The sequence below is a fragment of the Alligator mississippiensis genome, chromosome 4 (genome assembly GCF_030867095.1).
Source record: "Alligator mississippiensis isolate rAllMis1 chromosome 4, rAllMis1, whole genome shotgun sequence".
In the NCBI taxonomy this organism is placed as follows: Eukaryota; Metazoa; Chordata; order Crocodylia; family Alligatoridae; genus Alligator; species Alligator mississippiensis.
Window position 1 is genome coordinate 237,764,231 of NC_081827.1, and position 14,613 is coordinate 237,778,843.

Genomic DNA, 14,613 nt, shown 5'->3' on the forward strand with positions numbered 1-14,613 from the left:
AGCTAGGCAGTCCAGATGGCTAAAATAAGAATTTCTTTTGTCAACAGTCAACGAGACTAACAGCGTACAACAACCCAGGCAGACACTGTAGGGGTTCTGCCTGAGCCATCAACAATAAAAAGAGGGGGATGGCATGATCTGTTCTCCCCTTTTTGCACTCAGACAAGAGGACATAAGAGTATCTATGGCACACACGTATGGCCTCAACAAACACTGCTGCCCCAAAACACCTCATCTCACAGGGTGGAATATATGTTGACAATCTACTAAAAATTGCTCAGCTTCCACTGTCTTCATAAAAAAAACTGATTAAAATCCAAACCCAGGAAATCTTAATTATCTAATCTATACTGAATATTTTTACAGAATTGTCAGAGATCATCACGATTAGTTATATATTTAGTTAATGGCAATATTATCTGATGTTAGGAGAGGATATGAAAGGTTACATGACCTAGTGTTAAGGATAAGCACTATTACTCAGGAAAGCTACTGGGGACAGGCTGACAGGCCCTTCTAATAGAAAGTGTTGGAGCAGGGAGACAGTAGATCCTTATTCTGTTTCCAACTTATGGTGTGTCCTCAGACAAATCAATTAAATTCTCTGTCTCAGGCTCCTGGCAGATATTCAATTAAAGGTGTGATAAGATCTTATCAACAATCCCAATAATCATGCTGCCAACCATGCCACATGCAAGGCAGGAAGTGCAACTGTTGGGATCATGGATTAGATCCCAATCGCGCTCTACTGCCAAAGCAAGGGGGAGCCCAGGATCACGACAGCAAGCCAGGTGCCTGGTTCCTCCAGCTTGGAGCACCAGTCATCTGATGGGCAGTCTCGGCCTCAGGAGGGCACTACAGCAGGGGTAGGCAACCCCCAGCACAGATGCCAGAGCATGGTACACAAAGGCATTTTGCTTGGCACGTGTGTCTTGGGGCTGACAGTGGGGAAGGGACCAGGGCTGTGCTGCCACAAGGATTGGGCCCCTCATGGTTCCCCCACTGTCTACCCCTGGAATGCCAACACCTTACAAGTTGAGGCTGCAGGTGTTTTTGGCATTGTGCCCAAAAATGTTGCTGACCCCTACACTAGAGCAAAGAGCTCCATGTGCTCCTGGGGCTGGGAGTACAGATTAACAGGCCACACATTCACAATTTACAGTGTGATGGGAATTTTTTTAATACATTTTGTGTAATAACTTTGTGCTTATTCCTTGTTTTATTGCACCATTAATTGAATGAACGTGTGGCTGGGTAACTACTTAAGACTTGATTAACAGTAACGTTAACACCTGCCAAGGCCTCAGTTGCTCCTTCTGTAAAACAGGGATAATACTTAACAATAAGTGTTTCATAAGACTTAGAACATTTTCATAATACAAGTAATCTTGTACAAGTAATTTCTGTTGGTAGCTTTTTACAGTTTAAACGGTTGTGCAGATATTTGTATTATTTTAAAAATAAATAGAAAATTAAAAGTTTTACCTTGGCTTCTTCAATTAGTATCGTGAAACACATTTTATATAAGTACTTTAAAAGCATTTAAGTTGAAAGTATAAGTGGAGAATGCAAAAACATGATCTGGCAAGATAGAAAGCTGATGAACAAACAATTTACATGAAGTTATCTTGTAGTGGAAATTCTCATTTACCAAAGATCTACAATTCCATTAACTGACAACTTTCATGACAAACTGTTCAGGTAGGATAAGAAAATGGACTTATTCTGGCATTCAGTAAATCAAAGAAAACTACAGATGACAACAGCATACCAAAAAAGATTTTAATGTTATTTTGTTGTAAGCAGTGGAAAAACTGGTTCCCCAGGACACCAGAAATAAGCAGAGCAATTTGCCCTGTAACAGGAGACAAATCTTATGGAGTGTTTTTATGTACTCTGTACCCCATTTAATACTATGTTTGGTCTGTATCAGCCATGACATTATTAGAACTATTAAAAAGGACAACTATATATTTCGTATTATTTCTACTTCAAAAGAAAATTCCCTCTCTTTAGATCCTCTAGCTTCTGTTGGTAGCTTTTTACAGCTTAAAAGGTTGTACAGATATAGATATACACATTTTAAATGCAAACTGACTGAAAAAGCTATGAATAAAGATATGTACTGAAGATAAAGCTACTCACCTGATAAGTTGGCACTGAAGGATATGAGACAACGACACCTTGGATCTGGTTTCCAATGTTGTTGTGTTGGCCACTGACTAGATTTTGATTCTGAGGCTGCTGAACTCCAACTAACGCCTGGTAGTTTTGCTGCTGGTTAGGCATAACTTGGTAACCTGTAATTACACAAATATTTAAATGATTTGAAAACAAATTATATTTAAACACATTTCAAACATAAATGCACATATACAGAGGATATACAACTTTATTCAGGTTTCTAATGGAACATTTTCACAGGAATGATGGACTGAATATAAGGTCTGAGAGAACCAACTTTCACAAGACTTAAGAGCAACACAAATGTTACTAGGATTTTAACTTACAATGGAAAATTAAACTAACAACAAAAAAGAGGCCATATAGTTGCAGATGAGTTTGCAACCCTGGCATTACTATATTACAGCATCATTAGAAGAGAACCTGAAAATGAAACCAACTAGAAAGTGAATTAGGTGTTCAGTGATTAGAGTTTTTTAATTAAATTATGAATGCAAAAAAACTGAGCTTGACTTTATAAACTCTGTTTTAATAAGGTGTTTTTAATAAGCAGTGATAAGGAAATGTTTTCATTTACTTATTTTTAAACATGGAGTGATATTCATCTATAGCTGGAGAAACCTGCAGACAAGTCTCAGCAGCTTAGTAAGAATAGTTAAGTTTTATAAAAGTGCAAGTAGGAGTTTTTTGGAAGGAATGCATATTGTGAATTATATCTGGTAGGCTGTAAACTCAACTCTGACCAGCATGTAAGAAAATTGACATGAATCCAATAAGCTCCCTTATCTGGAACCATCTGTCTACACATTAGAATACCAAGTACAGTTGGTTGCTAATTAGACCGATTCTCTACTCCAGTGCAAACCAATCTTTTTCACAGGCATGTCACAAATAGGACCCCCAAGCGCTACTCTGATCCCCTTTCCCCTGCCTAATCTGCTGCTCTGCTTTCTGCTCCCTGCCCTGTAATCCCTGACCAAGCTGATGCTCTCCTTTCTGTTTTATCTGCCACTGTGCTGCCTCTCTCCCTGATCTGTCACAAACCACTTAAAAAGGTTGCTTATGCCAGTTGTGGCACCTGTGCTGCAGGTTAGCCATCTCCTCTACTCTATTCAATTCTCAGTTAGATTAGTCTGTACTAATGAGAACAATAACAGCATGGAAACTGATTACCTTTCATATTGAAGGTTTGATCGTCCAGTAAATGGTTTACAGTGAAGAAAGTGGAACAGTAATGCACTGCCTGTCAGCTCTATACTTTAAAAGTGGCTATGATATCATTAAAACCTGCATGTGGCTCCTATTCTATGTTAGTTACGAAGTGTATCAACAGCAATAAATCCAATTGATTTGGCTTTTAAGTAGGGTGACCATATGTCCCAGTTTGGCTGGGACAGGCTTGGATTTCATAGGCTGTCCTGGCATTCCCAGTTAGTTGATGAAAATGGCAACAAAAGTCCCGGATTGGTGCCACCCTGCCTGCACTGTTTTGGCTCCTCCTGACCTGCAGCTGGAGGCGCACTGCTCCTCCTCCTGCCTGGGGTGGGGATCCGTGGGGCAGGGTAGCAGGAAATCCTGCAGTGAGCATGGGCTGCTTGTGTGTGCGTGCATGCAGTGCCCTGGGCAAACTTGGATTTTGGTGCCTTTGGAGGGGGCTATGGGGGGAGGGATTATGGTGAATTTTGGGGTGGCTGCAGCCCCCCCATAACCCCCTCCCAGTACTGCTGCTGCCCACTGCAAGCTCCTGGCCCAGTCCCAGCCTCAGCTTGCAGTGGCAGCCTGCTCTCACTCCGCACACAGATCCAGAGGCACACGCTCTCCCAGGGTGCACACAGTGGCAGGAGCCACTCCCCTGCCTCCCTGGAGTTCCCCAGATGAGTCGCTCGAGGCTCTATTCTGCGCCCTACCCTGACTGTGCAGCGCCTGCCCCAGCCCCACTCCCTCCCTCACTGCAGGGGCCTCAATCTGCCCCTCCCCCACACCCCTTCCCTCCCCCCCTTGCCCCTTTCCCCACAACACATTTATCAGCTGGACACCATTCTCCACGTTGCCTGGCTGCATATTGGAATTGGATCAGTATCAGCCAATATGGCTCCTTAAAAATCGGCCATCAGTATTGGCCCAAAAATTCTATATCAGTGCACCCCTAAATTTTACTGAACATTTGTAGCAGGTACCAAAAGCACGGCTGCTGTTCCATCTGAAAAAGTGACAGCATTAAACTGGCAGGTATTTGTGCTACAGATTACTCCCTCTGCATCACATCTGAAAGGTTAATCTGACCACCCTTATACTAAACGCTTGTAAAATTAATATGGAACACTTATGTAGAACATCAGAAAAGAAAGATAAGTACACCTAACATTTTATACAGCTGTATAAACTGAATACGGGATTCTGTCTATAATAAATTCAGTCAGCTGTCTGCTAGTCCCATTTTCAGTTTTCTTAGAAGATTGGGTGCAATGCATAGAAATCAAGAAAGAAATTAACCACGTTAGCGATGAATTTACAGAGAGGAAAGAGGGGGGAGGGGGTCACACTCTATGTCAAAGAGCAACTCACATCACCAAGGATTAGCTTCGGGTTAGAGGAGGGCCGCGCGGAGACACTGGGTTTAACTAAATGGGGGGTATGGCAAAAGGGACTTTACGGTGGGTATCTACTACAGACCACCCAACCACGGGGAAGAGCTGGACTGGGACTTCTCCGGTCAGCTTATGGAGGCGGTTAGGTCAAGGGATGTCATTGTCATGGGTGACCTAAACTACCCAGACTTTTGCTGGGAGGAGCAGACAGCCAGGTCTGACCGCTCGCATAGGTTCCTGGCTATATTACAGGACCTTCACCTTATCCAGAAGGTGCACAGTCCCACTAAGAGTAACACCTTACTGGACCTGGTCCTGGCCACTGGGGATGACCTGGTGAGGGGACTGCAGGTCCTTGACCACCTGGGCAATAGCAATCATCACCTGCTGGAATTCACTATCCACCGCAGGGTGTCAAGGACTTATAGCAAGACTAAAGCCCTTGACTTCAGCAGGGCCAACTTCAATGAGCTTCGGAGATTAGTGGGGGAGGCACTGAGGACCCAGAAGGTAGAGGAGATGGGAGTCCATGAGGGATGGTCATACCTTAAGGGAGCAATCCTTCAGGCCCAAAGGGTAACAGTCCCTGAGAGAAGTAAGGGGGATAAGAGTGCTCAGAAACCCCCTTGGCTCAGCAAGAGCATTCAGCAATACCTGAGGACTAAAAGGGAGGCATACAACCAGTGGAAGGGAGGGGCTATAACCAAGAAGCAGTACTCCTCCTTGGCCCGGGAGTGTAGGAGGGCTGTTAGGAAGGCCAAGGCAGAGATGGAACTCAGGCTAGCATCCAGGATTAAGGACAACAAAAAGTCCTTTTTCAAGTACATTCGGAGCAAGAAGAGGGCACCAAGCAATGTAGGGCCCCTGCAAGACTCGATTGGTAACCTTGTGGCTACACCAGATGAGGAAGCCGATATTTTTAACAGTTTCTTTGCCTCCGTTTTCTTGAACAGGGACTGGGACATTCCTCCTACCAGAGGTAGGGACAATCTCGGGGACAGCTCTGTCAGGCCTTCAGTCAGTGCAGATGTAGTTAGGGATCTTCTGGAAGGGCTAGACATTTTTAAATCTGCAGGTCTGCTCTCCACCCAAGGGTGCTGAGGGAGCTGGCAAGGGTCATCGCGGAGCCCTTGGCCCGGCTGTATGAGCATTCGTGGTCATCTGGCCAGGTGCCAGGGGATTGGAAACTAGCTAATATGGTCCCCATTTTTAAGAAAGGGAGGAAGGAGGACCCAAGTAACTACAGGCCTATAAGCCTCACCTCGGTCCTTGGGAAGATCTTGGAGAGAATCATCAAGGAGCATGTCTGTGGGGGGCCAGCAGGGGAGACCATGCTCAGGGGCAACCAGCATGGGTTCATCAAAGGCAGGTCCTGACAAACCAACCTGGTCGCCTTTTATGACCAGGTAACTAAATCCTTGGATGATGGTGTCGCCGTGGATGTAGTTTTTCTAGACTTTAAGAAGGCCTCTGACACTGTCTCAGTACCCCATTCTCATTAATAAATTGAACAACTGTGGCACTGATGCCTACACACAGTTGGATGGGTAAAAAACTGGCTGATGGGGCGCACCCAGAGAGTAGTGGTGGATGAGTCGTACTCAACCTGGCGAGATGCGAGCAGTGGGGTACCCCAGGGCTCGGTCCTCAGGCTCGCACTGTTTAACATCTTCATCAGCGACTTGGATGAGGGGGTGGAAAGCACACTGTCCAAGTTTGCTAATGACACTAGGATGTGGGGAGAGGTGGACACACTTGGAGGGAGAGAGAGGTTGCAACTAGAGTGGGCAGATGAGAATAGGATGGGGTTCAATGTAGACAAATGCAGGGTGTTGCACCTTGGGAGAAGGAATCCACAGCATGCATACAGGCTGGGGAGTTCCCTTCTTGAAAGCACAGAGGCGGAAAGGGATCTTGGAGTCATTATTGACTCCAAGATGAACATGAGCCACCAATGCCAGACCGCAGCCAGCAAGGCCAGCCATACCTTATCATGCATCCAAAGGTGCATCTCAAGCCGGTCCAGAGAGGTGATTCTCCCCCTCTTTGTGACATTGGTCAGGCCACAGTTGGAGTACTGTGTCTAGTACTGGGCGCCGCACTTCAAAAAGGATGCGACCAGCCTGGAGAGAGTTCAGAGGAGGCCACCCGCTTGGTGAGAGGGCAGCAGGACAGGCCCTACAAGGAGTGACTGAGGGACCTGAACCTGTTCAGCCTCAGCAAGAGGAGGCTGAGGGGGGACCTGGTGGCTGCCTACAAACTCATCAGGGGAGATCATCAGCAAATAGGAAAAGCCGTATTCTCCCCAGCACCACCTGGGGTGACAAGGAACAATGGTCATAAGCTGATGGAGAACAGGTTTAGGTTAGAGATCAGGAGGCAATATTTTACAGTTAGGGTGGCCAGACTCTGGAACCAACTTCCCAGGGAAGTGGTCCTCGCCCCTACCTTGGGCAAACTCAAGAGAAGGTTGGATGATCACCTGTCTGGGGTCTTGTGAACCCAGCATTCATTCCTGCCTGTGGCAGGGGGTCAGGCTAGATGATCTGTTCAGGTCCCTCCTGACCCTAGCTACTATGAAACTATGAATTTAGTTCCCACCACACTGGGTTGAACACAAAATTTAAAGGAAACAGTATGTAAAGCTAGATATACCATCCTCTGCAAAAAAATCAGAACGCATGCTCAAGAGCAAAATGACTGCTCTGACAAAAACCTTCCTCATACGCAAAAGCTGATCCCAAGCTGTACCTAGTCCATTTTCCACTCCGGAATTCATCAAGAAATTCAGAAGGTGGAAAGAGGAGAGTTCTGTTTTACTGACATAAATAACATGGCTTTAGGTTTGCACGGCACTCAGATACAATGGTGACAGTGGCTAGAGAAATGTCTTCAATAAACAGTGTTCAAAATAACAAATTTGGTTATTTTGAAATTGTAAAGGCACAAACCTTTCATAGACATGTGCACACACACATGTACTGTGGAATTCTGTAGAACAGTGCTTTTTTGGTTGGGGTACACCCAAAGACCGGTCAACAAGTGGGGGGGGAGGAGTTGTCCCCTGCGCAGCATGCAGCAGCAAGACTGGAAGTGCCACCGGCTTCTCTGCGCCACTGCCACGTACCCCGAGGCCTCCCAAAGTACCCCAAAGGTACACATACCCCTGGTTGAAAAGCCCTGCTGTAGAACTCCTCTGCTTTCTGAGTGTCACCAAAATAAACCTGTTAGCACACAGGTTAAACCTGGAGATGGTACTATACGGACTCATACCAAAGGGACCAGAGGCAACGTTATTAAGGATTTTATCGGCACGCGTTAAAACTATTTTGTGGAAAGTAAGAAGCCCCTGGTTTTTAAGTGTTTGGCTTTCACCGAAAGAAGGGTGCCTTAAGTTGGGACTACATTAACTGAAATATTACATCGACTGGGAGAAGGAAGAAGTCAGAGAAGAGGTAGAAAAGTGGAGGAAAAAGGACTGGATACACTTGTTTCACTGAACCAAGAGAGAGGACTGATGGGAGGGGCAGAGTTTCAGGTGGTTACTGAGGTAATAAGTTTTCATGGTATGAAGAAAAAGAGCCTGTAAGGGTTGTTTGTTTTTTTTTTGTGGGAAGTGGAAGTATGTTGTTTAAGGGTTTAACGTATAGAGTATCTTTTTAGATGCATGTAGTTGTTTTTGCAATATGAAGTTTTGGTAAAATAAGGATGCTCAATATGTCAAGTACAGGGTGATAAATGTGTTTTTAATAAAATATGTAAATACAAAAAGATTCCCACCTGTATGTTTACTGCACATGGGCCATGTGTTTCATAGTCATGCTCAGTGTTGGCTTCATTTAATCAACTTTATAGTTGGTTTCCATTACTGAGCACATGCTGCTTTTGGCAGATGTTTAATGTTAGACAATGCATTTAGCGAGGTTTCCTTGTATGAGGGGGTAAGATGAAGGGCTTTCTGCCCCCATGTTGACTGGGGGGAAAACCTTTGTCTTATATTTGAATAAATATGGTAGTTTAAACCATAAGTAAAGTATTTTAGTGGGCAATAGACATCACATTCATTCATAAAAAAATGTTCAAGTCTCTGTTTAAACTGCACAGAAGGCTGCACAAAAAGCTATTTGTTCTTTGCATATAATGAAGTATACACACTTCTTAATGAATGCAATGAAGCAACTGCTAAACTCCAAACAGAAAAAAGGGAAAAATAGTGAGATTCAAAGCTAAACCATCAGTAAAATGTGTGCTTTCCAAAGTGCCACTTTTTATAAAATCTAACAAATTAAAAAAAAAAAATTGACAGTTAAGTCAAATTTTAACTAAAAAGTTGATGAAATGCAACTCCAGAGACAAAATTCCACCTTACGTTAGGGTACTGTGGAAAGAAATTAGAAGGAATAACACAAGATGAAGCAAGAGCACTTCAGTTTTCACATTTACAATTTGTCCCCAACTAGCCACTGGAGATCTTACCCTCTAAGAAAAGATAAATAATGATTTTTAAGAGCCATCAGTGATACTGCTGAAATTATATATTATATGTCATATACCCAGCTGGTTGAAAACAGAATTTTTCTTGAAGCTTTTATCTATATATCTGAGGCTTCATAAGGAGCATGTAAGAGAGATGTTTGGCTAGCTGAAAAAATGACAAGTCTCAGCTGGGTACTGAGCTAATGTATTTCTGTTCTTATAAGTCATGAAAGACCATTCTCAAATACTTAACTTTTGTCCAGAGTTGAGTGCATAAGATGATGGCATTCCCTGATCTAAACTGTGCTAGTTCTATAAACAACCAAAGACAATTTCAGTCAAGGACTCAGGTAGAATTATTTTCTGTTAGAGAAAAAGCACGTATGAAATACGTTAATATTCAAGACCTGTGTACATTTCAAGAGCACTGACTTCAATGAATGTATAAAGGAAAAAAGTGTGGCTGTCATGTTTCAGCATTATAAATTTTGCTAACTAGGCAAGGAATCTTGAACATCTCTGTGAAAAATTAACTTGAAAGAGTCAAACTATATTTTGCTAGCTGTTACTGTATTTCACTTCCAAGTAATAAATGTCTGAAAGCAAAAACTTGATTCTTCACCTGAGTCAGTTCCAGGGAGAATGTACTTATATTCTTAATGGTCCTTCCTTTGGCAATCATAATGCTCTTGTAGCAGTCAGGCTTTACTTTGTACACTAGGTTTGCCTCCACTCAGATCTGTAACACTACTATATTAACTGAAAAAAACGGGCACATTGTGCTGAAGTTTATTGCTCCCAAGTGCCACATTTACATGTGTACCCGGGACTGCGGCATGTCGAGCCAGGTCAGTTAGCCTGCCAGCTCAGGCCTGCTCTGACAGCTCCAGATGCTGCATAAGGGCTGGCTGGGGCACAAGGGTGCTCCAGTGCGGAGCTAGCCATCAGGCAGCCCCCATGCTGAAACACCCTGTGCCACAGCCAGCCCCTTAAGCATCTACATGTGTGATGCTATGCATTAAATAATGCCACTGCAGGGTAGTACTTGTATTTACAAGTACTAACCTGCAGCGCAGCTAATTAGTTTACTGCGGCCTAAGAGCTGCACATGTAGTACTTCAGAGCTAATTAGGCAGCTTCACAGCAAATGTCTTGTGTAGATGTATCCATGCATCTTTAGACACGATCTCCAAAGTTTAGGTTAAGAAAAAATAGCCTTGAAGTGTTTAGAACCTGTGATGTTCCTCTCTATCCTTTAGCTGCTTATATGGGTTTTTTTTACATGAGCAAGTGTACTCTACCTTTTAAAATGGCACAGCTAAATAAATAACTGTGGGCAGACATAATTGGGTGAAGCCACATTATACCAAACTCCAGTGAAATCCAAGACTTAAAAAAAAATGGACCTGAAATTTAAGTGTGAAAACAAATACAGCTTTAATAAAAAGGAAAAAAAAAGCACTAATAATAAAACTAAGGTGAACCTTAGTTTTATTATCAAATAGACAAAATTAAGAGCACATGTTATCAGAATAATATTCACCATGTACTTTGCAAAGAAATATCAACTTTATAACTTCATTTTAATTTTAACTTTGCAACAGTGCTGAGGGACACCAAAGCAACTCCATTTAATATGCAGAAATTTGCCATTTCAAACTACATATAAACTTTTCATCCCTCAATTGCTCTGAAAGATGTTTTCTAACAAAAGAGATACCTTAATGTACTAAGTTACTGTATAATCTATCACATCTAAAAAGCAGTCTAACATGAGTAACAGCAGTAATATTGAAGTTCCAGTATATGATGGATGCAATCAATAGTGCTGCAATGTAATGTTCTCATTTCCAAGCAACTGCAATGTTGCTTTGAATATTTTTCAGCTTCTTCTGGCACTTTCAGACAGATTCAATCAATTTTCCAAGCTGAGAGAAGAACTGGGACAATATAAATTGATTGCTAAGATGGTTCCCTACAGGGTTCCAAAGAAGGTTCTATTTTTAGCCTCACTACTTCACCATGGCAGAGAAAGTATGATAGAAATGCAGCACTCAGCAAAAAAGGCTGCACCTGCTGTAACAGACCGTTTTCTTTTACAAAAATAGTTTGACATGGCAGCTACAATCAAAGAACACATGCTTCTCAATATTAATACAATACGGTAACTAATACTATGATTTTAAATCTTTAGAAGTAAAACAGAAATAAAAGCTTTCTTATGCATTTTGTGAAAAAACACATTAAGGGAGAGAAACATAACCTTCATACAAAAATAAATGAAAAATACAGGGAAATGATGAGTAGAGTTTATATTTGAAGTTGGAGGTTGAACAGCAGAAGCTGGTTTAACTCCCCCTTATCCAAATCATAGTTAGGTGCCGTAGGAGAAGCCACTTCTCTGATTAGCAAAAGCACTATCTTCTTAAATGTTTTAGGTTCACGAAATATGTACAAGCAATTTTATTGAGAAATGGAACACAAAACAAACGCACCTGAAATTCCTTAAAAAGGAAGCCAGGAAGCAGCTGAAAAAGAGACCGGTTCACTGTGAGAAATGTAACCCTCTCAGACAGTGTTACGGCCCCGAATCCAACAGCTCATGAATAAGGTCAAACCGTTCCTAAATATTAAACAAACATGGCTTCATTTACAATATTCTCAGGAAGACGCATCACATCAGTATGCACAACAAATGTTAAAGAAACCCAGAGAAACAGGTAATTTTATAGCTATTAAATTCATTATAGTATAAACACAATTAAAAAGTATTAAACAGTACAACGAGAAGTAAGATTTATTAACTCATCTCCTTAGGTAGGATATTGCTGTCATGAATACAGAGAATGCTGCTGCTATAATGGAACAACAACTATTTCAGGTTCAGCTTTGTGTTATGTAATATAACAACTTTTTAGATTTCTTAAAGAAATATTCAAAAGATCCACCACAAAAGACCAGGCACGTTAACATGAATTACTCAGGGAACTGAAACCAGAATATTGAGCCCTTCACCTGTTAGATGCCAGTCCAAGTCTGCCTACAGCAGTAACAAATGTCAATGTGGTCTTAATGCAAGTACTATCTGGACAGATTCTGACATCATGAAATCCATCATCATAAGTTTTACTGTTGTTGCATACTCAGATAAGAAGCCAGCAATGCAACAGAATTAGAGACTGAACCACCCTTCCATTCTTAAGCTATAAAGCAAAGTCCCATATGAGGCAGTCCCAACTGATGAAGTCAAAACTCAGGATAAAAGAGGAGCGGCATAGCCCTTTACATACGTAGCCCTTCCAAGCTGTCTTGCTGCTCAGTGGCCAGAGAGACAGGTTGTGGCACACAACCTGACAGGTTTGTCCCTGGAATAACTGGCAATTTGAATGAACCACTATTAACTTAGACACACACCGCATTATCTCTGGAAAAAAGTGTAAGCACATTTTATCTTGCCTATTTCACAGGTACATGAAGTGGGACAATGGACTGCTATGTCTATAGGACCCTGGAACAAAAGGCTTCCTCACTTGGAGAAATGCAAGGCTTGTTTACACTCTTGGAAAGGGTTAGATGACTGACTTCTCATGGAAGTGGTGTGAAAGAAGCCTAGATATTTTTTCCTTTAAGGGGTCATAACCTGTTCTATCCCTTGTTCTGAAGTCTTAGCAGTTAAGGAAGATGACTGACACAGACTTGGCTGGGATGGTAGTTAGGCATGGTCCTATTTTGAGCAGGGGGTTGGACTAGATGACCTTCTCAGGCCCCTTCCAACCCTAATTTTATATGATTAAGTTCCATGAGCAGAGGAGTTAATTCATATTTTTTTCAGGATGTTTGCTCAGAAATGTTGATTCTCAAGGGGTCAGAAGAGAGATGCATGTATCTCTCCAGATGTTAAATCTTCAGACTCCCTACTCTTTAGGTTCCCTTATACATTTAAAATGTATATCTATTTGCTACGTCACACATGTAGACACAATAAACATGCCGTGTGTCCATCAACAGATAGCATCATAGTCTCATATAATGGGCGAGTTTTAAAGCATGGAGTTATTCAATCATAATGATTGGTCATAGCCCTAAGGCAGACTCCGAGGTAACAAAACAACACAACAAAAATGAAAAAAATATACTCATCAGGTTTTCTTCCTCCAAAAGAGGAAACACTACAATTTCAGAATGTTTTCTGCCCTAAAATAAAATCAGTAACAAACTGGTAAGTAACTATTTACTGCTATTTAAAGTAATGTGGTAGACCATGAGCAAGCAGCTCAGACAATGCATGTGCACCCATAAGTGTGGTTGTCTTTATGCTTCTTGTCACTGTGGTAGGGGGGTGCCCAAAGCTATAAGGATCATCCCATGCATCCAAAGACAGAATATATATAGACAACCACTCAAAAAAGGGGGTGCAAAAATCACTGCAACTGCCCCAGGCCCTGCAGAGCCAGACAAAGCAGCATGGTAACTCCACGCTGCTGCCAGCTGCACATCTGGCAGCTTGACACCCGCCCCCTGCCGCCGAATCCGCCACCGGCTTCCTTGTATCCAGGGGCAGGGCCCCGCACAAGCTGATCTGCTCTGGGCTCCACACCCTGCTTGGGTCGTCTCTAGTGCCATATATATGTTTTTGTAATATATGAAGTAGAAAAAAAAGCCTTTTTTCCTTTTTCTTATCAGTCCTACTTTTGTTCAGGCAGGCAGCTTTGCAACTAACAATTTTGGACATGGCATCACAAAGTAACTTGAATCAGCACCCAATGTTCCTAATTTTTCAAGTATATAAAAAGCTGCAGTTATTCTTCAAAATGAAAGTACCTTGCTTATGCAGAATATGGACAAGAATGAAAGGCTCTAAACTTTAGTATTTTACTGGCACCACATACACATAAGTTTCAGTCAAAAAAGTTCACCAACCCTTGCAAACAAATTCTAACTCCTCCTCGCACAGTCCTAATTCAATTTTCCTCTTACTTTGTTAGACACAGGTAAATGCTGTGCTACATGGAGAGAAGGAATCTATATCCCGAAAAGATTAAATTTAAAAATACATTCTGAAAATGTTACATTTTATACTGTGATTTAATCACACTGTAGTTACACTAAAGTTGCGTTTCTTGACACCTATGATTTCCATAAATTCATACATAAAATGAAATTCAATTACATAACTGAAGTGCTAACTGCTACTATGGTTTTGCACTTCACACATTTTTATAACCTACATGCATTTATCTGCATTGTTCTTATCATCAATACACCTTAATTTATAACAACATTTGTGGATATGACAAATTGTGGATAAGTGAACTTTGGGTACAGTTTTGATTTGTAAAAGGAGCCTGATGCAGATTTCAGAATG

At 42.0% G+C, this 14,613-nt stretch overlaps 1 protein-coding gene across 13 annotated transcripts in view; it reads right to left on the reverse strand.

The window, feature by feature from the left end:
* Nucleotides 1-14,613, reverse strand: part of R3HDM1 (R3H domain containing 1) — a 170,310-nt gene that overhangs the window by 34,151 nt on the left and 121,546 nt on the right. For all 13 annotated transcript variants that reach the window (XM_059727417.1, XM_019480431.2, XM_019480434.2 and 10 more), the window contains one exon: nucleotides 2,146-2,300. In XM_059727417.1, coding sequence (XP_059583400.1) covers nucleotides 2,146-2,300 — 155 coding nt within the window. The remainder of the gene's footprint in view (nucleotides 1-2,145; nucleotides 2,301-14,613) is intronic.